General features: G+C 31.0%; 1 protein-coding gene across 2 annotated transcripts; it reads left to right on the top strand.

The window, feature by feature from the left end:
- Nucleotides 1-7,307: 7,307 nt before the first annotated feature.
- On the top strand, nucleotides 7,308-25,918 carry LOC113398672 (clavesin-1-like). 2 transcript variants are annotated; one of them, XM_064216913.1, is made up of 6 exons: nucleotides 7,308-7,334; nucleotides 13,442-13,604; nucleotides 14,083-14,177; nucleotides 19,193-19,337; nucleotides 25,032-25,225; nucleotides 25,437-25,918. In XM_064216913.1, exons 1-6 carry the CDS (start codon nucleotides 7,323-7,325, stop codon nucleotides 25,734-25,736), a joined length of 909 nt encoding a protein of 302 aa, XP_064072983.1. In that variant the 5' UTR covers nucleotides 7,308-7,322; the 3' UTR covers nucleotides 25,737-25,918. The 2 variants fall into 2 exon arrangements, with proteins under 2 accessions (XP_064072983.1, XP_026493317.2); XM_026637532.2 differs by lacking the exon at nucleotides 7,308-7,334 and adding an exon at nucleotides 7,960-8,269 and having other exon boundaries at nucleotides 25,437-25,913.
- Nucleotides 25,919-26,041: the final 123 nt, after the last annotated feature.

The following is a 26,041-nucleotide window of genomic DNA, read 5'->3' as shown; positions in this document are numbered from 1 at the left end:
ATTCTGCCACATGTGTATTCACCAACCCGCATTGGAGCAGCGTGGTGGAATATGCTCCTAAACCTTCTCCTCAAAGGGAGAGGAGGCCTTAGCCCAGCATTGGGATATTTACAGGCTGTTAATGTAATGTAAAAATGTTATAAGTATTAGTTGATACATATTTTTATGTATGTATATTATTGGACCACCTACTCATTTTTATTTTCAAGTTGCCTTTTAGGTAGAATTGTCTCGATGAAATGGCTAGTTATCCTACGTCGACACATAATAGGCATTTAATAGCTATGACATCCTAGTACTACAGATTAATTCTAAGCATTTTCTGATCTACTTTTAGTGGTTTACGATGAAGTATAAATAAATAAAATAATAAATAAAAATGTACTTTGGCCGTTTTAGCACCAGGCCACAGAATAAATATCAAATAGTGAACGTTAGAATTTCCACGTACCATGTTTGAATGACATTTCATTTAGCATGTTACGTAAAGGCTATTACGTTCGAGCTGGGTTTAATTGTTTCTATTCAAAGAATATGGATTAGACCAAACCTTATATACTCTTTATGTACATCAAAATGGCGTTATGTAAACTATGTAGTGTAACGTGAGGCAATGGTGAATCCCAAAGTTTTTGTTTAGTAACATATATAAATATAAATATTACATATTTTATAGTTAGTCCCTCGGTCAAACGATGTCTGGAGGAGATCGCTGCTTTTGCGATAATGCCGTCTGTTGCACTCTTGCACTTTTGTAAATCTACATGTATATACGATATTAGTTTATGTGAATATATAAATAAATAAATAATCTTCCCAAAGAAATGCCTCCAACGATGTTAATTAATGCTTTATTTATTTTCTTATATGTGTTATATATATGTATTGTTATATGTAAATGTTACAAAGGAATATATTAATAAATTTATTTATTTATTTATTTTATATATTTATTTAATTCTCGAATCTCCAACAAAAGATACACACTAAATACATATTCTTAAAATTAAACAATGTAAGGGTTACAAGTTGTGTGCTCCTTCAATTATAGGAGACCACAGCATGCACTAAATAATTATTTAAATACAATTAAGATAAAAAGTGAAAAAAATATACGTAGCAGTAAAAAACAAATATAAATTAGTAACTTAAAAATTAAGAATAGCTGATTAATTAAACTTATTATTATTTGTGTTAGGTTAAAAGTTTAGTTAGACACACTCTGAATTTAGACAAACTGTAACGATGAATATCGAGGTCATTATTATTTCTAGAAAATATGTTATATTGTCTACAGAGCCTTGGAACAGCAGCGTTATGGCCTAAGTTTTTTTTTTTTTTATGGTATTCGTTGGCGGACGAGCATTTGGGCCACCTAATGGTAAGTGGTCATCACCGCCCATAGACAAAGGCGCTGTAAGAAATATTAACCATTCCTTACATCACCTATGCGCCACCAACTTTGGGAACTAAGATGTTATGTCCCTTGTGCCTGTGATTACACTGGCTCACTCACCCTTCTAACCGGAACACAACAATACAGAGTACTGTTATTAGGCGGTAGAATATCTGATGAGTGGGTGGTACCTACCCAGACGGGCTTGCACAAAACCCTACCACCAAGTAAAATGTAGATTGAAATATAGGAATATTAAATAATTTATATGCTTTTAAACAGGGCATACGAGAAGGAGCATTAACTTAAATCATTTGCAACAGATTACTACAATCTATGACTCCATATATTATTTTGTGCAGAAATAGAAGATCTGTGATATGTCTACGATTTATAAAAGAGGTCATGTGATAATATTTAAGTCTGTTATTTATAACTCGTGATGTTTTTAGCCTGTAAATCGCTGTAAGAGAGATGGTAAAGGATGCGTTTTTGAACTTTTTCTAATCTATTGATGTGGACATCATACCGTGGATTCCATATAATACTATTGTATTCCAGTATGGGAAGAACTAGTGTCATGAATATTTTAATTACGTAGAAATATTCTTGAAGTCCTTCATATTACAGAGTATAAAACCGAGAATTTTAAATCCCTTAGATACAATAGTAAATATGTGTGTGTCGTATCTCAGTTTAGAATCTAAAGTAACTCCAAGGTCTCGTATAAAGTGCAATGGTAAAATTTGTTGTTTGTTACTATAATATTTGTTTGGCTCAGCCTTTATATTGCGGGTAAACTGTACGTAGTGACATTTTTTTTATATTAAGTATCATATTGTTAGCGCTACACCAAATCTCCAATCTGTTAATGTCTTCTTGCAATTTATTTACATCAGCGTTTGTAATTATAGGCTTCATTAATTTTAGATCATCGGCAAATAAGAAATAGCTTGCGTGGTGAAAACATGTAGTGATGTCATTAATAAATACGTTAAAAAGAATTGGTCCGAGATGTGAGCCCTGTGGAACGCCTGACACCACTTCAAAGATATCAGAACAATGACCACTGATGACAACCTTAACAGTTATATACTGCAAATATGATTTAAACCAATTGAAAAGCGCTCCACCAACACCAAATTGTGATAGTTTATGTATTAAAAGCAAGTGGTCAACTTTGCGAAAGCTTTGCTGAAATCTGTGTATATTACATCAACAGGTATTCATTTATCAACATTTTCGGATAAAGTGGAAGTAAAACACAATAAGTTAGTAGTAGTGGATCTAGACTTTAAACCCGTGTTGGTGGGGTGTGATTTGATGTTTCAGATACCATGATAATCTTTCAGTGACCATCTTTTCAAAAACTTTGCCTAATGTTGAAAGTAACGAGATTGGTCTGTAATTATAAACAAGATGCTTTTCATTGGCCACCACCAGATTTAAATATGGGCAGCACTAAAGCTTCTTTCCATTGGTCTGAAAATACTCCATCTTTTAAAGAACGATTAAATATTAAAGTAACTGGTAAGGCTAGCGCTTTAGCACATCTTTCTACATCTACCTGCCCCCTTGCGTTCATCAAGTTTTTAAGAGATTTATAAACTTCTAGTGTACTAAATGAAAAATGGCAAAGAAAATTTTATGAAGTGTCAATACTGTTAGATGTATTTATGTTTTTATCGGCTTTTGAAAATACTTGTCCAAAGTTTTCAGCAAACAAATTACATATTTCTTTACCGTCAGAGGTGACTTTATTGTCAAGTTGCATTTTGGCTGGATAAGAACTACTGCCTTTTCTTTTAGATTCTTTGATAAACGACCAAAAAACTCTAGGGTTAGAACGAATAGATTTTTCAAACTTTGTTATATACTCATTATCACAATCAACAGATAATTTATGGCAACTGTCGCGAAGTCTGTCAAAGTATAAGTAGTCAAGGGGATTGTTAAATTTTTTTATCTTACGATTATAAAAAAACATTATATTTAATAATATAATTATATTTAATAATTTATGATAACTATTTTCCGCAAAAAACCCTGATCTTGAATTATATTATATGTTATATTTATTCAGCGCAGACCAAGGAACATTTATGTTTTTGCTAATGACAAAATAACATGCCATTAGCGTCGCTCAATACGACTATAGACAGAACGTGAGAAAATGATGCTAAATATTTTAAATTATAATATTTATTTTTTACAAAGAGTTTCCTTTACAATCTTTTAAAACAGTCGTTAGAAAAAAATGTGTTTATAGTCAGCACGTAATACTAAACCTCAACTATTTTTATGTTTTATTAATCTGTACGTAACAGTTATGAACAATTCCAAGAATGCAGATTGCAGGCTAATTCGAACTTTAGTTACTATATACGTTGGTCATATTTTTTTTATATAATTTTAATAAAAAATTATAAGCAATTCTTTACATTAGTTTAAAGTCCATAAATATCATATGACGTCTTAAAGATAAGTGGAAAAAAGAAAGATATACAGGCCCGCGGAGGCTTAAGCCGGCTCTCCTCAATAACCGGTATCCCGAGTAGCATGGTACTCCCTCGAATTACGGTCTTAGGTTACCGTTTGCTTGAACACTCTCAAAGTAACAGCTTCTAAATTTCCAATTGCTACCCGATGTGTGTTTATGCCTAATTCCACCACGACACACTAAAACAGCTTTGCGGATACACATGGCATGACGTACAAATGATAAATTCTCATCGGACTCTTGTGAGTTTCCACCACACAATTGTCGACCAGAGATGCGTCATAAATACAAACACGTGAACAAGCACGTGAAAACTTTTTGGTGCTTGCTCTGGTTTGAACCATTGTTGTAGTACACATTTCTGTGGGATCTTATATATTAATAGCGTAAGCCGATTTTTGTACTAGTGATTATGGGGCGATAGCTGCATATAAAAAATCTCTTATGGTCTCATTTTGAAGAGCTCCAGCCGAAGATGTGCAGAAAAATAAAGAGGATTCTTGATTACATTTTATTAAATTGTTACGAATTAACAAATAATTTCTTATGAAAAAAGTTACTGACCGGTTAGAGAGCGGCGCTATCGTTGTATAAGAAAACAATGAAAAACGTAAACAAAATTAAAGTAAATTGTTTTCGACAAACTTCAATACTAACAGAACTAACTAATGTATACTATTTGATTTTAAAAATTTCATTTAAAACAGGTTTCATCATTTTGGCGCAAAATGTAGATGAGTGATTTACAGTATACAATGAAATTAAATTAAAACAAAACCTGTCATAGGTTTCGAGATTCCTAAAAAAACCTTTGAATAAACGAGAAGTTTCACAAGAGACCCACTTAATAAAGCATTCAAAATGCTCTATGTTATATAAATAAAATATTAAATATTTATTTACTGATACCACTCATGTTTTGGTGTGATTTCGTTAAGTGATGAACATCACTTAACGAAATCACATAATATATTTAACCGAGCAATTGTATGCACGAGTCTCGTGATTCGAATTAATCTAGTAACGAAGCCACGGTCAGTGAAAGTTTCTTATACATCAATTTAAAATAGTTACGCAAGACTTTGAAACGAAATAAAATAAACTACTAGGAATTGGAAATAGGCAGATAGATTATGAAGCTTGTGTTTAACTTCCTTTATTAGTATGTCTTGGATAAATATTCAATAATATTTAACAGATATACATATGTATATAATTTTTATCACAGAGTTTTAGTGATGGTGACGATAAAATCCATTATTTACTACCAAATTACTGCCAAGTCAAGATTTCTCTATAATAAAATTATTAAATAATTTTAACAGATTTTTAGCTAAAGCATATTAGGTCTTGATGCAACATGTATTTGATGGAAATAATTTAGCATATGCGTCGGAAATGTGTGAAAGGAATTTCGGAGAAGAGCGCGTTAATTCGATGTACTACTTCTATGAATTAGGTTTAATAATCCTTACTTTTAGTGGCTGAATAAATAGGTAAGACTTAAAAATCATAAATATATTAAAAACATACCACGAGCATATCTCCCACGGGTAACCAAAATCATCATAATCTATTGGAAGGCCTGTTAGCTTCCAACCCACTACGGCTTGGGGTCTTTTGTGCTATTTTTAATATTTAAATATTAATACACAGTCATGTTTTTGGTAACATACTTTAAGGGAATTCAACAATAAATTAAAGTTAAGCATGGACGTGATTTGTACATAAAATAATAGACCTCAGTATATTTGTCGAAATATTGGTAGCAAAAAATCTATCTTTGAATAATGTTTGTGGACATAAAATCAGTATGATTGAACCCAAATAGTTAAAAGAGGAGTGCCTTCTGCTGTCGTGACGGACCCATTTATTTGACTTTAAGCGCTTAAATCCGTTAGCTCTGTACCTGAACTTTATCCGGTCGTGTCGGATTACCGTCCCAAGTGCACATGTGTTTGTGCATAAAGTAACAAAAGCATCGTCTTGGAATCAAATGTCACGGAGTAGTTCTATGTATTTAAGTTTTTGCCTTATATCATGTGTTAATCGTAGCAACAAAGGAAAAATTAAGACTCTAAGGATACTTTTTATTATTTTTTAAAAGTTCACATCCGTGTTTTATACGTACAAAATCGTGAATAGTTGAATACAGTCTAGTGGTTTTCATTGTACTGGTAAATAGAACAAATATTTCGATTTCGCTCGCATTTTTGTGGACAACACACATAGTTTAGTTACAACATTATTCTTATGCATCTTAGCGTGTTAGAAGATATTATTACGTATCGCTTACGCACACGTTGGTTATTTTTTAATCACTCATATGTGAATGGAAATTTGAATTTCGCTCAAAATATATTATGCTAAAGTTCTAATACTGAATATAGTAAAATGCTCAATTTACATATTCAAAATTAAGATTGTTCTAATTAACATGTGTTTACAGTTTTTACAATTGGTCCAAATTATGGAAATGGTCATCACCACTTAAACACATTAATGCTGAAAAAGATATAAAAATAACAACTTGCATACAACTCTTCATCCCCCTACCTTATGATAGGTATATAAAAAAGTTCATACTTACTTCAAGCTTGCTCCCAGCTCCGTACCAAATTTTAGTCAAATCGGTTTTATGGTGTAGCTGTAAAAAAATATCAAATAGACAAACAAAAAATAAAAGTTGTTGGTTTGGTAACTCGCAAATATAATAATCATTATTTTAAAAAGAGGCTGTTATTATGAAAGCAGATATATGTTCAATTTTATAGATGATCTTACTAATATATAAATGCGAAAGTTTGGATGGATAGATGTTTGTTACTTAATCCCGCCAGAATGGATGTTTGTTAGTCAAACCCACCAGAACAGATTACAGAGATGGATTCATGTTTGGAATAGAACATAGGTTACTTTTTTCTCCCTAACATCTGCAACCGACTCTCAAGCGCAGGCGAAGAAGCGGATGGAAACTATTATACTATAATATAAACATATCAAAAAATACAGTACCATAATTTTTTTTTAACATAATTAGAACATTGTTGTAACAATTCTTAAAATAAATTAGTTCATTAATTAGTTTATAAAAATATAATTAATTGTTTGTATAAAAAACAATAAATTTTATTGACTTTTTTTAACAAATTAATAAATTAAAATCGCAACAACTTAAAAAATCTTACTATTAAAGGAAGACTTAAATAATTTGGATTAATTAGACTATTGAAAAATAAATAAAATTCGGATTTGGTCATAATTTTTTTTACTTATGGAAAATTTTAATACAAATAAAGTGCAGCAAAAAGTTAAATACCAGGCGAGCATAAAATCAACCGGTTGTATCTTAAGGTTCAAGTCAAGGCGAGCACGGGTGACCTCGTCTCGAGCCGATATTATAAAATCTTACACAACTGTTGCTCGATGACTGCACAGGTATGTCTCTGTTTCGGTACAGATAGTTCAAATATTTAAAAATAGTGGGAATGGTTTGGTATAATAATCCTTCAAATATTAAAAAAATAAATAAAAAATACATTTTATTATAATACGATGTTACGTTTTTTGAAAAACCTACATTATCTTAAATTTAGCTTGCTTGTAATTTCCAGATTAATATTCCAAATAGAAGTATTTAAATAAAAAAAGAAATTTCAATATCAACACAAACAAAAAAATGTTTAAAAAAAGATAATTATAATATAAATATTTAAATATATTTAATCGTTTATTTCAAAAACGATATAATAAGCCAAATAATTATAACATGCATAATATGGAAATAGGTTAGCACTAATTATCGGCATAAAATTCATATTAAATATAAAGTAAATAAAAAAATGCTGTATATTAATAAATAATAAACTAAGCGTACTGACATTTAACTCGTTTTCTTAAAAACCTATAATTATATAAGACTAATTGCAGTAGGTACATGACCCATTCTATATATAAACTTACAATATCATTGTTGCGTCAATAGTTTGCATGAAATTTTAAACGATACATGACATACGACAGTGTTCTTCTGAAGATCATTATATGAAATCGTGTTATTTTATTACTCGATGTATTGCTGAAGAACTATTCTAAATTTAAACTTTTAAATACGGTTCTCATTTTTTCCTAATCGATTTTAGCGAATCAGATGTGTGCCGTATCTGTCATGGTGTGCACGATTAGACGGACTTTATTTTTATATGGTCGTTTGTGGCGAGTGGTGTTGTGTTGTGAATTGTTATAATGCATTGTTGATACGTTTTTATTTTATCAGTTTTAATAATACTGTTATTTTTATATGGTGATGTTTTCGGTGTCTAAAATATAAATATATTTTTGAAAAAATTGTGGTGTCTCAGTTTCAATTGCATGTAAGTTTTTTTAATACTAATAAATTTGAATTGTTTATGCGTACTTACAGGTGGGCGGGAACAACAATAAAAGTTGTTTTCTAAAACATTTTTTTTTTGTTTGAACATTTAAGTAACGGTATGCGCGCAATTATTTGGTTTAGGTAAGCATAAACATAATTATATTGTTTTTTGTTACACTTGTGAGATTTTTGCATTGCATTGTTAAAAAGTATATGATATAGAATTTGAAAGGGTATCCTATATAATACCATTATTTTTACTCACCTTGTCCATTTTATTAAAACAATTTACTGAATAGGAACTGTTTTAATTGTCGTTGAGTTTTTGTTTATTTTTTGTGTTTATCTAACGACGTCGTTAGTTAGTTCTCGGAAAAATAATCCGATACGTTAATGTGTACATATTGAATAGGTGATCTTATTTGACGTCATACACGTTTTTACCAGCAAAGCTATTAGGCGAGGCAAATACGCAATGAATTGAATTTAGAATAAATTGGTACCGGAAAACCAGAAACGGGTTAATCACATTTGAATATACTTTTTTTTATTGGACTTTACGACTCTGGTTGGACTGGTCACAAAAACTTTAAAAAAAGTTAATTTTAAATTCATCACTAATTAATAATTTTGTTGAATGAGTAACATATTATATTTTGTAATATAAATTTATATTACGTCATGCATTTAAGAGGATATCAGAGTTCAAAGAACGATCACTTCTTACCTTTGAAGCAAAGATCATTTTGGATTTTCAATAAAATTATCGCAATGTAAAACTACAAAATATAAAGTAAAAATATGAATCAATGTATTGAATGAATATTTGCACCTATTTTCTGCTTTTAAACTAAAGTCAAAATCTATATCTTGAAAATTTTTGCAAACATATTTACAAATAAATTTTGAGACAGATTGACCAGCCTCCAACTTTCCGAGAGGTAATCCGTCAAAATACTATCGGTATTTATTCCCTAGGAGAATAATTTAAAAAAATGTTATTGATAATTACTCATGTTTTTCAAAATATTAAAGTATCAATCTCCATTATTTCAATACATTTCAACGGTTGAAATTTCGTAATTGTCTTAAAAATATCCATAACAATATAAACGATTTTATATTTCCTTTACGTAATACATAAATTGAAGTTTAAATCTAATAAATGCAAATGATAATACTAAGTTTATAAATGTCTTTGTGTTGGGCTTCTTCTCTTCTTTTGGAGACGTCTTGAAGATTCTTCGTTGCTTTGGGCTGCTTTATTACAAAATGAACTTTAAAAAAAGATGTTATTTTTATAAATAAAAACAAGAATTATGCCTGTAAAAAAGTGTCGTAGGCGTTTGTTTTTTCCGAGACATTTTTGTAACAAAGCAAAAATAGATTTCTTTTTTAATAACATTAATTTCCAACATAATTCTTATAGACGAAAGAAACGATTTGAAAGGATTTCATTTTATGACAATAAACATTGAAATTCAGATAAAGAAACCAACATTTATTATTATTCGGAAAAAAATAGAATTTAATTTTGATCAGGTTTCTAGTAACTAAGTAAAAACATGTTTTCAGTGTTTCTTGATGACACAAATAATATGAATAGATAGAAAATATTTTTCATATAACGAACAAAACTCCCCATTTCATTCTAATGATTTTAATACGTTATAAACCGAATTCGAAACGTTAACGTACGAAACGTAACATAAAAATATGACTCAAAATCCCGTTAAATGGTCTCGTGAAAACGGCTAATCCGGCTCTAAAACAGCGCTCTTAATAACAAATCTAAGATCGTCTTACAGGCCTCATAAGCCCTTTTATAAATTAAAAGTAATAAAAATAAAAGATTATACAAAAAACCCAAGTACTTAAAATAAACGTGCAAGAAAAACTAAAAATATGGCATTATATTTCGGAGTAAATATCCCTTTAAATATAGTAATTCTATTGATTTACATTTACTTTCTTTGACAATTTTGTATGCCTTAGGGAAGTTCCGATTCGAATTGCCAATTATATTTATTATATTTTCGTCGTTTTAATCGAATCGCTTTCGATTTGTTTGAATTATATCTCTAGAATAAGAAAAGTTTGGTTCTTGTTATTATTCCTTTTAATTTTTCATTTTAGAAGTCACTTTATACTTACATACTTTATAAATATTTTAAATACGGAACAGGATATAAACTCCCTATAATGGGAAGACCTACTAACAATGAATCGAAGTAATACGACAAACAAAATCAATCAATACATTCTATGTTTTAAACATTCCTTACCTTCGAAACGTGTTCTGTGACTATTTAAATGTTTTTATTGCTTTAATATGATTGGCGTTCCTCTATAAGTTACGACAGGCTTGTTTTGTTATCGATTAATAAACTTCATTATCCGGAGATTTAGACGATATAACATATGTGTGTATACATACAAAATTTGACCATATCCATTGAAATACCAATTGTCAAAAATCATAAAAGATATTTGTTATAATCAAAAAGATAATTTAGATGCTCAGCAAAGATAGTAGACGAATAGAGCAGGCGCCTAGACATATCATAAGTTCATAACGAATATGTCCTATTGTACATAAAAGCAAAACAAATATTATATAACTGATATTTTCCAACATTATTCGTAATAATTTCGCATTTATTAAGCTATGTAGATTATATAACCCGAAGTTCCGCCCGACTGATAGGTGGTAGCTGTGCGCTGTTTAACTAATAAGATTTTTTATTAAATGGTTTTTTGGGTTCCTTAATAAAAAAATAAATTATCCACATCGGTATGTAATAAAAGATTAAGGTTTTAAGTATTCATAACAATATTTAACATAAGAATATTTGTGTACTCATAATTGGTTCAAGTGATTGAAATATGAAATATTCCTTGCGGTATTTCTTTGCAACCTTATATTTGCCGATGTTGTAAACTTACAATAATATAAAAATTACAAGTTAACGAGCAAACAACAACCGAAATTCGAATGTATGCAGTGTTCTGGCGATCTACCCTCTTCCAAAAAACATTTTTAAGAGACCTTCTGGTTTGGTCCAAGATTTAACCAAACACCCGAGTTTTGTGCACCCACTTCACCCTGAGTTAAGAAGGGCCTTGGAGTAAATATAAAATTGTCGATTCGATATTGGTAATTCAATGTTCATATAATATACATGTCGGTACAGAACCCTCAGTGTAGAAGTCCTATTCATACTTGTTTCATACAGTTTTTTAAATTACTGAAACATGCAAACACGGTTATAAATAAAATAGACTTATATTGCTATTGTGAAATCCAATTTGTTTTCCACCTAAGTATCCAGGCGTCTGCGTCGTTTCTATTAAGTTTGCCATATATCATCATACATATATCTGTTTTTTTCCTGCTAAGCTAACTTTTACGGCAATATTTTCTGTTGTCATCTTGGGGAAGGCTTCCGTTGGCGGCTTAGTTTTCGACGAAGATTCACCTAATAAAATTCCCTTAGTCCTTACGAGATCTATAGATTCACATCTCTTCAACTTTTAAAAATAATGATGGTACAACATCGAATCTTAGATCACGTATCTAATACGATGAATTAAATCAACTTAGGTATTGAGCTAAACGCTCATTGGTCGCCTATTGTGTCATCGACTACCACCGACCAATGAAAATTCAAATAAGAAAGAGAGAGATAATATGACTACAAATAAATGTTTTCATTTTTATTAAATAATTAACTATTCGATGAAAAGTTATTAGTGTATAAAATATAAACCGTCTTCAAGAAATAATTAAATTAAAACCTTATAAAACATTGAATTAACATGAATCATGTTCAACGTTCTTTGAGAGTTCATTTGCTTGTCCCAAAGCGAGCATTTCGACCCTGTCCTCCTTTATGTCTCAGATTTTTCATCGCATCAATAATTAGCTCCGAAGGTAACCAAAGTGAAAGGAAATTATATTGCACACAAAAATGTACGGAAACTTCGAGAGGCATCGAAGTTCTAATAATTATTTCATTCGAATCTAAAACAGGTAATTTTTCGCGCTTTAATTAGATAAAAAGGCATTAATTAAAATCTTAAATTTATATAGAGATTCGATAGAGCTTTTATTTTTAAAGATAATAGGTGGGATTGACTATATAACACTTTTCAATTGTTTACTTTTAAATTGTTAAAAAAATACGTTTCATTGAAACGAAAATTAAATGTTGGACTATCTGTAATTTTTTTTTAAGGATGTCTACAGCTTATAAGTAACAAAATAGCTAATACAAACTGATTTGCATACGTCATTAATTTAGCCAAATAAATTTATTATTAAAGATAATTTTACAGTTACATTTTGTGCAGTTTTTATTCATGGATAGGCTCCAAGTCACATTAGCAGTTTTACATACATGTACACTCAGGACTGACTTGCAATAGAGTGTAGAATAACCCAAAATAACATCGTTTAAATTGTTCACTTCCTTTAGTCATCTAAAGGTGCAGTTGGTTGCAAACAATGCCCTCGCTTTACGTTTTTCCGCTAAAAACGTAGGTGTATCGATAATAATAGCAACAAAAACTGTAGAAAATTCATGAATCTACCACTTGGTTAAATACATGTTTTAAGTGTAAATACAACTGAATTTTCGTTCTTATAAACTCATTTCATACGAAGAAAATTTTGGATTAAAAAAAACGTATTCATTTAAAAAAATGAATACGTCAATTTTTCTGTTAGTAGATTGAAACGATTCCATTTCAGTAACAATTATTGTTCTATATAATTTTATTTATTTCTTGGCAATGGCAATTACTTACTCTTCCGTCTTCGATAGTAATGTATTATTATTATACTAGATGAAAACTCTTCGCTTCGCTAGAGTAAAATATATAAAACTCAACAATGTGGCTTGTCCTTTACTTTTAATATAACCCGTAAACGAAATTACTCGATTATACGTCAAATGTTGTCGATTAAAAAAATCATTATTTTTATAGATCTATAATTGTGGATAGGTTCGATCGGGTCTATCGTAAACTTGCACGAAATTATTAATATAGATACAAATTTATCGATTTTAGTAAATCATAAATAGAATCGATTAAAAATTGTATGTGTAAAAAAATACATACTTCGTTTTCAAAAAAAAAATCAAACTAATATTTAAATATTCTACAGAACCAGAACATCAGAATGTACGACTGTTTCCTCGAGATAGCGTTCGAAGCGGAATTAAACACTAAAGAGGATCCAGAGCTGTTGGCTGTGGCACCTGAACAATGCAACGAGAATCCAGCTACCAGGGCAACAGCTATCACGCAGTTGAGAAAAATGATTTTCGGTAAAACCTTATCGGGTTATGTATTCTTAGTATTTCTTGAATGATACGAAATAGCTCTCTATATAGGATTGTTTTTGTCTGTTTGTTGGCGACAATTTTATGAACTGAAAGTTTGTCTGGGCGCGATTATGAAGTAAATTTTAAGGTCAAATTTGATTGCAACTAAAATGCACGACTGTATTTCCATTTTTATCGTTTTAATATTATCGATCCAAAAATAACATAAAATGTTTACTATATATAATAGAATTCAAGAAAAAAAATGTATAAAAATTAAGAATTATTTTATTGACCGTGCCCAAAATTTAATGATGAATGTGGTACTAATTTAAATAATAAATGTATATTTTTCTGATAAACTCTATATAAATTTAAAAAAAAAACACAATTTCAATAGAAGTATTTAATTGCAACTATTAAAATCATGCTTATACGTCATGCTTATGAATCTAATAATGTACAAAATAAATATTTTCAGAACGCGGGGAATGCAAACCACACCGGACAGATGACGCATATCTCTTGAGATTTCTTCGAGCGAGAAACTTTATTGTCCCGCGCGCACATAAACTTGTATGTCCATATTAACTTATAGTATCGACATTAATAAAATTCCACAATTATTTTTAACTTGGTATTTTATACGTTAATTTAAATCTCATATAAATAAAAAAAAACACTGATACATTATGCTTATCGCTCCATAAATAACTAATTCAATGATATAAAGGTGTAGAGATAATATTTGTTGATTTACACGCAAAAAATAGAATAATTAATTAACAGACTAATTTAAATTCAGAGAAAAGATGTAAGAATTTATTTTTCGGTTGCTCTCGATAAAATCTATACTCCAAATAGATTTTTTTTATGATATAGGTGGCAAACGTGTAGGAGGCTCATCTGATGGAAAGTGACTACCACCGCTCATGGACATCTGCAACACCAGGGAGCTAGCAGATGCATTGCCGGCCTTTAAGAAAGGTGTAGGCTCATTTTTTGAAGGTACCCAAGTCGTATCGGTTCGGAAAAACCACCGGCGAAAGCTGGTTTCACAGAGCGGTGGTGCAAGGCAGAAAATGCCTTAGAAAAGACGCTGTTGCGGATTTTCCGACATCTAGGTGGTTCGGGTGGAACTTGGAATGTTGACAAGATGTCTGAGGGTGAAATTCAATAGCCGGGGATTAATCCAAATAATTCCTCGGAACATGCCCCGTGAAAAATACGGTAGAAAATGCAGAGTGATCCTCTCGACGTAAAGCAAAAGGATCAAGAAGATAATTCGAGCCGCTCTGCATTGGATACGGTCAAATTTTTTATTTAATTCAATATCGAAAAAATATTTGATAGATCGAAAGTGCTTTGCTCAAAAATCGAAAGAATATTTTGATTGATTAGTTATAAAAAATGATGGTTATTATATTAATGACACAATTGATCCAAGTTAAAAACAACATTTCGAGTATTTCCAATATTCTCCGCCCGTGCCACTCAAAAAACTTATTGATAACTGCTTATTTGACGTACATGTATGCCATCGATTGAAGTTGAAGACACTTATAATTATAGTATAGGTAATAAAACGAGCCTTTTAGCGAGATGTTCCAATTAACAATTTTGACATTTACGTTTTTTAATTACGACCATCATTATATTAAATCTCAGGCTTGCCGGCGCGGACGTTTGCGCAATCATGCCCTTCCTCGGAATCAATGTTTTATTTTTAAAATTTAATAGAATTTATTCTAAAATTTTCGCATTTTAAAATTTCGAATTCGAATAACAAAGCAAAAAGGCACTTTTCTAACTGTAAATGTGTAACGTTACTGTGATTGTCTTATTCATAACGGTTCATAGTGTGTTAACAATAAATCTAGCAAAAGTTTCGTCGTTCGTTGAACTTACATTAATTTTTTTACTAGTTCTTCTTCGTACAAACTATATTCCGTTAGTAGTTTTACGTTTAGTTTAATACTGTAAAATAAAGATTATGTAAGAATACAGTTATTCAACTTACTAAATTTTTTTGACTTCCACCAATTTAATTCAACGTATTAAAGGAAATTTCACGATGTTCGGTTGCGTATTTAAGACTTAAAAGCGTAAAAAACTAATAAAGAAACTCACTATCACATCTACAATATTAATTAGTATTCAATGTATACCTTTCACAAACAATAATGTTAACCGTATCTTGTATTTGTATAATATATGTAATCAGGACCGAATTTAAAGGTTTGACGGCCCTGGGGCAACGATCAAGCGAACGCCCGAATAAGGCCAGGGTGGTTCGCAATCAACAAGTACGTTTTAACGTAATTTTAACGTTTGGAAATATTAATTTTCGAATGTCTTGTAATGCAATGAAATGTAAAGAAATCCTAAGTATTTGTACAAAACTTTCTATTGTGCACGTTGGCTTCGTGAATATAAAATGGAAAGAATAGTCACTTTGTTCACTTGGTCGTAGGGTTTTTACAACACTGTCTGAGTAGGTAGCTCCCACTCATTAGATATTATTCCACCAAAAAACAATACTTAGTATTTTTGTGCTGTTTGGATGAGTGAGCAAGTGTAACTGCAGGGACAAAGGATATAACATCTTATCTCTCAAGGTTGTTAACGCATTGGTGTAATGTACGGAATGATTAATATCTCTTACAGCGTGTCTGTGAGCACCGGTGACCACTTACCGTAAAGTGGCCCACCTCCCCATCCTACATATTAAATAAAAAAAGATGCTCCTGTCATTGGAATTCCGATTAAATACGTCGCTTAAGTCCGGCCCTGTATGTATTGTGCATACGATTATATACTCAGTTAACGTAATCTTTAGACCTTGTCAGTACTAGTTGACGACTTGAATTCAATACTTGTCATAAGCTGATATAGCTGATATTATACAATTATCAATTGATTTGAATAATGTAATGGAATGTATTCTCCGATCTACAATACATAATCGATTCAATGTGTAGCGACGCTATTTGCGATGATTTGAATATTGCCTTAAGTCAAAAATAAAATAGAGAATAAAAAATAAGTATATGTACTTATTTCTTATTTGAATTTATATTCTTTCTTATGTTCTCCTAGTATCTTTAATTTTCAGACTCCCGTTCCCAAAGGGTAAAACGGGACCCTATTACTAAGACTCCGCTGTCCGTCCGTCTGTCACTAGGCTGTATCTAATGTACCGTAATAGTTAGATACTTGAAACCTTTACAGATGATGTATTTCCGTTATAACTAATGGCAACAGAAATATATAAATATAAATAGTATTTGTTGTTAAGCAAATACAAAAACAAAAAAAAATAATTAAGTGGGACTCCCATACAATGGACATGATTTTATTTGATGTCTTTATAGATAATGGTACGGAACCCATCGTGCGTGAGTCCGACTCATACTTGACCGGTTTTTTTACTACGTTTTGCATAAATAAATAGCTTTAATAAGACGTGTCAATCTGTTGATTCCATACGTGTACGTCATATCAGCAATAGTCAATAGTTGAGCTGTTTGAGCACCGACGTAGAAAATAATAATTTTCATGATCAACTCAGTGACAGGATATTAGTCAAATATCAATAACAATTTCCACTTTCATTAAAACATTGCCCGAAGCGAGATATCAAAATATAGTAAAACACATAAGTTTACTTTATAATGTATTTAGAATCTATAGATTATACGTATTTAAGCAATTGTGATATTCAATTTAGTAATATTTTGATTGTCCTATTACCTGATGGTAAGTGGTCACCAACGGCTAAAGCTGTTGGGGCTTATAAGACATAATAATCATTCTTTACATCGCCAATGCATCAAAAACGTTGGGATTCAGTATGTTATGTCCCTTGTTCCGGTAGAAACAATGGCTCACTCAACCTATAAACGGAAAAACAATAATACTACGTAGTACTGTTTAGCATTCGAAGTGACAAGTGGGTGGTATCAACCCAGACTTGTACCAAACCCTACTATGTCGACTCGAAAAACAAATTGGTATATTATGTAAATTAATTAGAAATATATAAATTTTATAATTTCTAGAAAATTAAAACAGTGTTAAATTAAAGTACCTTATAACCTTGAAAACCTTGTTTTTTAACTTTTTATTCCATTGTATATTTGTATCGATTAATATAGTGTTAGTTATACAACGTTATACAAATTAAAACAATTACAAATGATGTACGTTTTCCGATTTAATTAATGAAAGTTCTTATACTAAATTTAAAAAAAGTAACATTTGTTTTAATAATAAGTAATATCTGTTTACATAAAACTAACTTAAAATTTGAATACGGCGGCAACGCAACTAATAACCTAAACTAAAATAAGTGGAAATAAATGATTAATTTTAAATCAGAACGTAATGTTGTTCGAACTGAGAATTAATCGTGAATATTCAAGTAACACAGATATTCAATGACACCTTGAGATACATTTAATTACGGAAAACGGCCGTTTGGTCTGAATTCGATTTTATTAAATGTTAATTAAGGGCGTTGCATATACAAACGAAAACGACCGGAAAGGTAAAACTTAGAGTTTTCCTCACGCCGATGCCAACATACCCTTTTTTATGACATAGATTGGCGGATGAGCATATGGGCCACTTGATGGTAAGGGGTCACCACCGCCCATAGACAATGGCGCTGTAAGATATATTGACCATTCCTTACATCACCAATGCGCCACCAACCTCGGGAACTAAGATGTTATGTCCCTTGAGCCTGTAGTTACACTGGCTCACTCACCCTTCAAACCGGAAAACAATAATACTGAGTATTGTTTGGCGTTAGAATATCTAGCGAAAGAGTAGCTTTGGTCCAGTCGAATCTGTAAAGAGATAAATTTGAAATTTCCATCTTTATAATATCCGAATTGCTCCAATTTTACTGGTAAAGCTAGTGATTGAAATTAGACTAATTTGTCGATATTGTCAAAAACAATTTCGTTAATGGAAAGGAAGAAATTCCAAATTATCAAAATGGTACATCTGGGAAACTAAATGTTATTATATCATGAAAAAAAATCATATTTCTTTTTTTTACATGATTCAGTTCGTTTTGAAACTTTGAAACATAATTTGCTTTTGAAAAAAAAACATTCAACCTCTTTTCCTAAATGGAACAAAATTAACTTTACTTCTTTTCCAAATATGATTTTCATTATGTTATTAGAACTATATGATAATGCTCCATATTATTTAATCGCCCGTCTACATTAAAGAGTTCTGAGAGTATAAGTAATTGACCAAATAGAGATATATTTTTATAGACAAAACAACTATGGCTAATATGGTATTAATACCAAGCAGTGGCTATCTGACCTCCGTTATTTCTATACTGGAAGAACATGTTACATATTAGTAAATAATACGAGTTTTGCCTACTGAGATATAATGACAGTCCCTGATGTTTGAATTTAACAACAGCTCTAATTAATCAGTATACCAGGATATCATAAATAAAAATATTTGAATACATATACTCCGAGCGTAAATCTTATCTGTGATATTTTGTTTGGAAACCAAATCTCTGGCTTACAAAGGTGTTTTTTTGATATTGTTCTCAGCTAGTCCGATACTACACATTCCGGGAAGAGTACCCGCATCTGTACAAGGGTGTAGATTTATGGAGCCTCATGAAGGTTAAAGACGCTTACGAAGGTATTTTGCTGGACAGACCTGATATTGGTAGACTGTCGATATTTAGATTTGGTAAGTATTAATCTCACAATCTAATAGTGAATTACTATAACAGTGTACCTACTATGTGTCAGCAAGCAGATATGGCTCAATGGTCAAAAGAAGTAAATCTAAACGAAAAATGACAAGCACTACTGTTATCCAAGTGCCTAATTTTATAATGATATATATAATTTATCTTGTGCTCGGTGATGAACAAAAATATGGCACGGATGTATATGCCACAAACAGCTACCTCGTACGTCAACAAACCCGAATTAGAGCTGTGTCTGGTATTACTTAGAACCCTTTTGGGCAATGTATACGTTTTCACAACAGGTTCCGAGATAACGTTCAAAAATATTCAATTGTAAAATTTAAAAGAATCGTTAAAGAGCGTTTGTGTGCTAAATTATAACACTAATGACTTTTTAGTTGATTGCACACCATGGGAATGAGATGAATGCCTCCAGGCTGTTTCAAATAACGAAAATATTTTTGTTATTATTGTACATGAAAACATGAAATGTATACACGTGAAAATGAAATTAACAAAAAAAAACCGGTGATAGCTTTTTGATAGCGTTATGTACACAGTCCGACTAACTCCTGAACCAAGGCTTAAATATCAAAACAAATCAAATCAACAAAGCCAACCAGCACGCTTTATTTTATCTGAAACAAATTTAGAAATCTTTTGGATAATAGTATCGTATTCTATATATATATTTTAATAAAATAAAAAATACTAATATCTCTGTTTTAAATTTTATTAAAATTAAGCATTTTAAAATATCCTAGAGACACACTAACGCTGCAAAACAAGACATTATTTATAAAAAAATAACAAATTAAATAGTTAGTTTCACTTTTAATATATTTGATCAATAAGAGTCCTTGTCCTTTAAAAAGAGATTTCCACTCCAAAGTACAATTAAAAGTTCAATCACCCCTACCGTTTGAATTGTTAAATAAAACCGCAAATGTTGTAAAAGCCTGACTTAACCGGTTGCCCAATACTTCCAATGTTATTATGAACTGTGAAATATGTCAGACGAAGGTCAATAGCGGTAAAAAAATACCTGGTTGTTAATCAATTACATATATTTATGAAATTAATCCATATTATCCATACTAATATTATAAATGCGAAAGTAACTTTGTCTGTCTGTCTGTCTTCCTTTCACGCCAAAACTACCGGACCGATTCAAATGAAATGTGGTACACAAATAGTCTAGAGCCTGAGAAAGGACATACTTTTTATTTGAAAAAAATGGCTATAAAGGGTTGAAAAGGGGGATGAAAAGTTGTAAGTTGTTGATAGTATTGCTATTTTTAGGGCTAGAAGCATAAAACTTATATGTACACTTATAAATTAACATATCATGATACCCACTAAGGAGCGAATTTGGAAAATTCTACCCCTAAAGGGTCTTTCCGTCCCTTATTTTTTAAGTTCGAAATATGAAACTTTATTTTTGGGATACTGATTAAAAAGGAGTAGATACTTATTTAAGTGTTCCTGCACATTCTACCCTTACGGGGGTGAAATAAGGGTTCAGAGTTTGTATAAAAAACTATCTTATTTGAAGGTAGAAACATGAACTTTATTTTAGGGATACTGATAAAAAATGAGTAGATACGTATTTAAGCGTTTCTAGATAAACTTCCACTAAGGTGAAAAAAGGGTTGAATTATTTTTTATGGGAGTCAGTCTTTTTTTAAGTTAAAAATATGAAACTTTATTTTTGGGATACTGATTAAAAATTAGTAAATACGTATTTAAGTGTTTCTAGATATTCTACCTCTAAGGGGTTTAATAGGGTGTGACACTTCTTATATAGATTAATTTGGAAGGCCATCATTTTTTAAGTTAGAAGCATGAAATTTTATTTTTGGGCTACCGATTAAAAATTCGTTGATACGTATTTATACGTTTCTGGATATTGTATGCCTAAGGAGGGAAATTGGGTTAACATTTCGTATTCAGGTTAGTCTGGAAGTCGGTCAGTTTTGAAGTTAGAAGCAGGAAACTTTATTTTTGGGCTACCGATTAAAAATGAGTTGATTCGCATTGAAGCGTTTCTGGATATTCTACCCTAAAGGCTGAAATACACACCAATGTGGTATACAAAGAGGTCTTACAATAATATTATATATATATATATGATTTTATATGATGATGAAAGTAAAACGAGTCAAATTCTACGGGAATTTATACGTGTTATTTATTATACCATCTAGTTAAGCTTATATACGAATACATTTACACGATTATACGACCTAACTTAGAAAAGCAGGAGACATGCATCCAATTAATTCCAAGTAGTTTCAGTGTTCCGTAGCGTGCAAATCGGAAACAATGAGGAAGCGGCTAATAGTGTACCGACCAAGAGTATTACTACTTGTAGTTTCTGCTTTTCAATTTCCTTCTAGCTTCAACTTGTAATGGTATCGTATAAATACTAACAATTTTCCACTTATTTTTTTATAATTATTCTTTTGATGCACAAATCGTTAATAGTTTTATCACGGTAGCGAAAGGGATCCCATCCAAAGAGACGGAGGGGGTTCCGCTGGTTTTCCGCGTTTTTCGAGAGCAAAAATAATTAGTTAAAGAATATGTAAAACATTTATCGGAAAAATTCGTATGCCGTGATGGCAAATGGCATGCTCCATTATGATGTCATCGCTCATCGCCACCGCTAGGTACTTTTATATATGTACATGGCGCGTATATTGTACATATCGGTGTTTTATACAAGTATAATAAAAAAAAAACTTTATTAGTTTAAATCCTTTTTTAGATTATTAGTTTATTATTTTCAAAAACCATAAAGTAATATGTGGATAGCTCCGTCCGTTTCATGTTACTAGGGCTACATAAATATAAAAAGTTTCTACTCAATCGAATGAATTGTATAGGATAGGACACAAAGCATTTATATTTTGGTACAGATTAAGCGACCTTTCAAAAAAATATATATTGAAAATAAAATGTGTTTAGGTTTGACACTTCCCGATCCGCCGTTTCCAAAAGCATTTTATATACTCCGTGACCAAGGAAGGGCCTGTCAGAAACGTGTCGTTGCCAGGCAATAGGTTATTGTCATATCCTTACTAATATAACTATACCCTGTACAAGATAAGCTTGATCTTTTTGACAGATGTAAATTTTTCTGATCGACATAACTTTGCAATGACGAACATATTATTCTCTTAATTTAATGATTTTAAAAATTGTAAAAATATTTAAAAAATACATACAATACAAAAGTTCCTAAAGATTAAAGCGTTATCCGGAAATTTTAAGTCTTTTTCTATTATATCTTATTGCTTCAGATTAAAATTTAAATAGAAATACTGAAAATAATAGACGCTTGTACAATGTTACATCGGTCGGACCGTAGGGACGCGAATAACAGGCAGTAACTTTTACAAATATCGATTATAAAAATCCTTATTAAAGATCATTGTTAAGTTATTGTTAGAACCGGGGGTCCTTTTAGTTAAGGTCTCTTTGGCTAGTGGTTGGGGTCTCTTTAGCTGGTATAACTCTTTTTAGAAAAATAATTTAAAAAAAAATTGAATTCTAATTTGCATTACGCATTCCATCGTTCCATCGACTGTCATATATGTTATATTTTCTGTTTCTCACCACTAGCCCGTCTGTCAAAAAGATCAAGCTAACTTGAGCAGGGTATATTGAATGTATTTCAACGAAGATTTACTATAATATATGTATTTTACACATCAAAATACCACATAAGATATAATTTATAAAGATGTGTGAATTCTCCAAATATAACAATATGTTAAGTAAGTAGGAAAATTTAGCCATTTGCGACCTATTCTGGCGTGCGCTGCAAAAACCGTTAGAATTACACGTTATCTTAAATAGCATCAAATAATCCAGTGACAGCATATATCTATCTTCCATTTGTAAGCCATTATCGCTAAAATAGTGAACCGTAAATACAATAAAAACTGATAATTTATTTGTAACGCACATTTAGTAGTAACAAACTGATCCTTATATTAAAATAATAACTTTGATCGCTTCTGGTACTATATGCGAATGTAACTCTGTCTATCTGTTGCTGTTTCACGGCCAAACCACGAAACCGAATTTGATGAAATTTGGTATGAAGCAAATCCCCGAATTCGGTATGAAGCGAAGCTCCGGGCGAAAACTAGTTTATTGCGTTTGAATACACAAGTATTTCATATTTGCATAATTTTTTTTTACCTATATTTAATAGGTAAAAAGGCCATGAAAATAGTATTGTCAATTTGTGACTACATATTGTTTGGTAATATGATAAAGAATATTAAATAATAATCATAACTCTATCACCATTCCATATATAAAAAAATCAACGATCATGTAAAAAAAACATGGAGAAATAAGGCATAATACTCATTACAAGATTATATTAATGATAAAAAAGCGTGGATTTTGTATTATTGATTCCTAGGCAGAACATAGAATAATTTAATTGTTTTCTACTGACATACTCTGGAATTAAAATAGTGGAAAAGAGTAACTACTGAGTTTTTGACGGTTCTTCTCAGTAGAATCTACTTTCCGAACCGGTGGCTTTACATTTGATTCGATACAGTAACATGGCGACTCAAAAGTTCTTTTATGAGCCTGCTTGAATAAAGAATATTTTGATTTTGAAAGAGATTTACAGATCAACTCGAGGGTTGAAGGAAAACTAACTGAAAATTTAATTAAACGAAAAACGTGTAATATACAATCATTTATATGTAAACTTTTCAATAGAATTCGTGAAACTAAAAACGCTGTTTTAGGATCTTCTTTAACTTAGGTTTTTATTATAAATGAAGGTAAATGAAACTCATTTTATTCAAAACATATAAATATCAGTGATAAACGTGTACAAAATTACTAACGGAATTTTATCTATAAACGTTATCTACTCGTAAATTTCGACTGGATGCGATGCTAGTAATGTAGCAATGTTCATTAGTTTTTTACGTCATAACAATATTTTTAATAATACACATAAGTGTAGTCACGATATAAAACTCATACGCGTCATTTTTTGCCAGAACATTCTAGAAACTTCGTATTTTATTAAAAGTTCCGGTTTCGGACACTTGCTCGACGACTAACTTAGTTCGATACTAAGGTTCCATGAGAAGATTTAAAATGTTTAAAATTGATCGATTTCTCCGCTTAATTTATCTTAAAAATAGTTATATTAAAAATATTTATATATTACGCAATCAAATCTCGGATTCGGTAACTAATCTTTATATTATCGAGTACAACCACACACACATGCATATATTTTATAATACAATGGTATCATTTCAATTTCCTCACTCTCATAGTACTATGGAACGACCATCTAACCAGTGTGATCAGAATCGCAGTACCAACGGCTGTACTTGCTTTTTAAAGTGCGAGGGAGTGTGACAGCCAGTCAGCCAATATTGTTACTCCGAGAGCTACTTACAATTTCCTGAAAAAACCATTGACTTATTTATTAATCAGGCTATATACCTGTTTAAGCTAACCCCTTGACATTGATCCCCTTGATGCAACAAAAAAAAAATTCTGAATATTTAAAAATAAACGAACTCATTAACCTAATATCAAAGTCATCAATATTATTCTTAAAATTCCCTTATCTTATTTATTTAAAGAGGTTTTCATATAATTTATAAACATTTATTTACCGGACATTTTTACAGGAACATGGGACCCGAGTGAGTTCAATGTGGAGGATCTAGTTCGAGCTGGAATGGCGATAACTGAAATCGCTATACGGCAACCAAAGATTCAGATTTTAGGGGGAACAGTCATCGTTGATTTGGAAGGATTGACACTGCGACACGTGGCGACTCTTACACCAACCATTGCTTACCAGATCGTGTCTTTGATGGGGGTATGTTCAAATTACTATATACGTATACATACATATACAATTCACTACTAGAAAGGGTGTAGTATTTTTATTTATGTTTTTATAATTTTAGAACATAAGTCATTTTTTGTTAATTAAGTTAAATAGTAAGAAACAAAAAAAATTGCTTTGACCAGCACGTTTGGTGCGCAGCGATAGTAGGAACCTGTGCTTATAAGTACTATTTTTCTAGATGTCATGTCCAGCACGACTAAAAAGCTGCCACATAATCAATTACTCCTGGATATTGAACACGTTCTTCTATATTTTCAAGAAATTCATACCTCAGCAAGCATGGGACAAAATATTCTTCCACGGTAGTGATTTGAAGTCACTCCATCAGCACTTAGACCCGGCTTGTCTACCAGCACGGTATGGGGGTACGTGTAGGAGCCATGCGTCCACTGGAAAATGGCTGCAGAAAATTAAAAAATATCGCGACGAACAGTTCGATAAAGAAATGAAGGAGTTAGGTTATGTTATTAAGGAATAAATAATGGGAATACAGTGTTACTTTAGATAACGAAAAGTGATAATACAATTTTATAAGAAAATTTGATGCGGCATCATGTTTGTAAAATAGTACGAACTTTTTATAATAATAATTATGTAATAAAACTAAGCTGTGATTGTATTTAAGTGATTTTTACAAGCGGTGGATCGTATTTGAAATATTATACTACACGGTTTTAGTATCGACAAGTTTTAAGACATAGTTTTTGATTTTTTATTAAATTATAATAAATTTATTTTTATACAGCATATTTGTTTTGATTACTAAGTACCACGGCTCGTGCC

The sequence above is a fragment of the Vanessa tameamea genome, chromosome 14 (genome assembly GCF_037043105.1).
Source record: "Vanessa tameamea isolate UH-Manoa-2023 chromosome 14, ilVanTame1 primary haplotype, whole genome shotgun sequence".
In the NCBI taxonomy this organism is placed as follows: domain Eukaryota; kingdom Metazoa; phylum Arthropoda; class Insecta; order Lepidoptera; family Nymphalidae; genus Vanessa; species Vanessa tameamea.
Note: the sequence above shows the minus strand (reverse complement) of the source record. Positions and strands in the feature narration are given on the sequence as shown.

Bases quoted from the DNA above. Each gene is read 5' to 3' on its own strand.
- LOC113398672 (XM_064216913.1), top strand. The intron at 14,178-19,192 runs GTATGTCCATAT...TATTGTTCTCAG, and splicing joins TCCCGCGCGCACATAAACTT to CTAGTCCGATACTACACATT. The intron at 19,338-25,031 runs GTAAGTATTAAT...ACATTTTTACAG, and splicing joins ACTGTCGATATTTAGATTTG to GAACATGGGACCCGAGTGAG.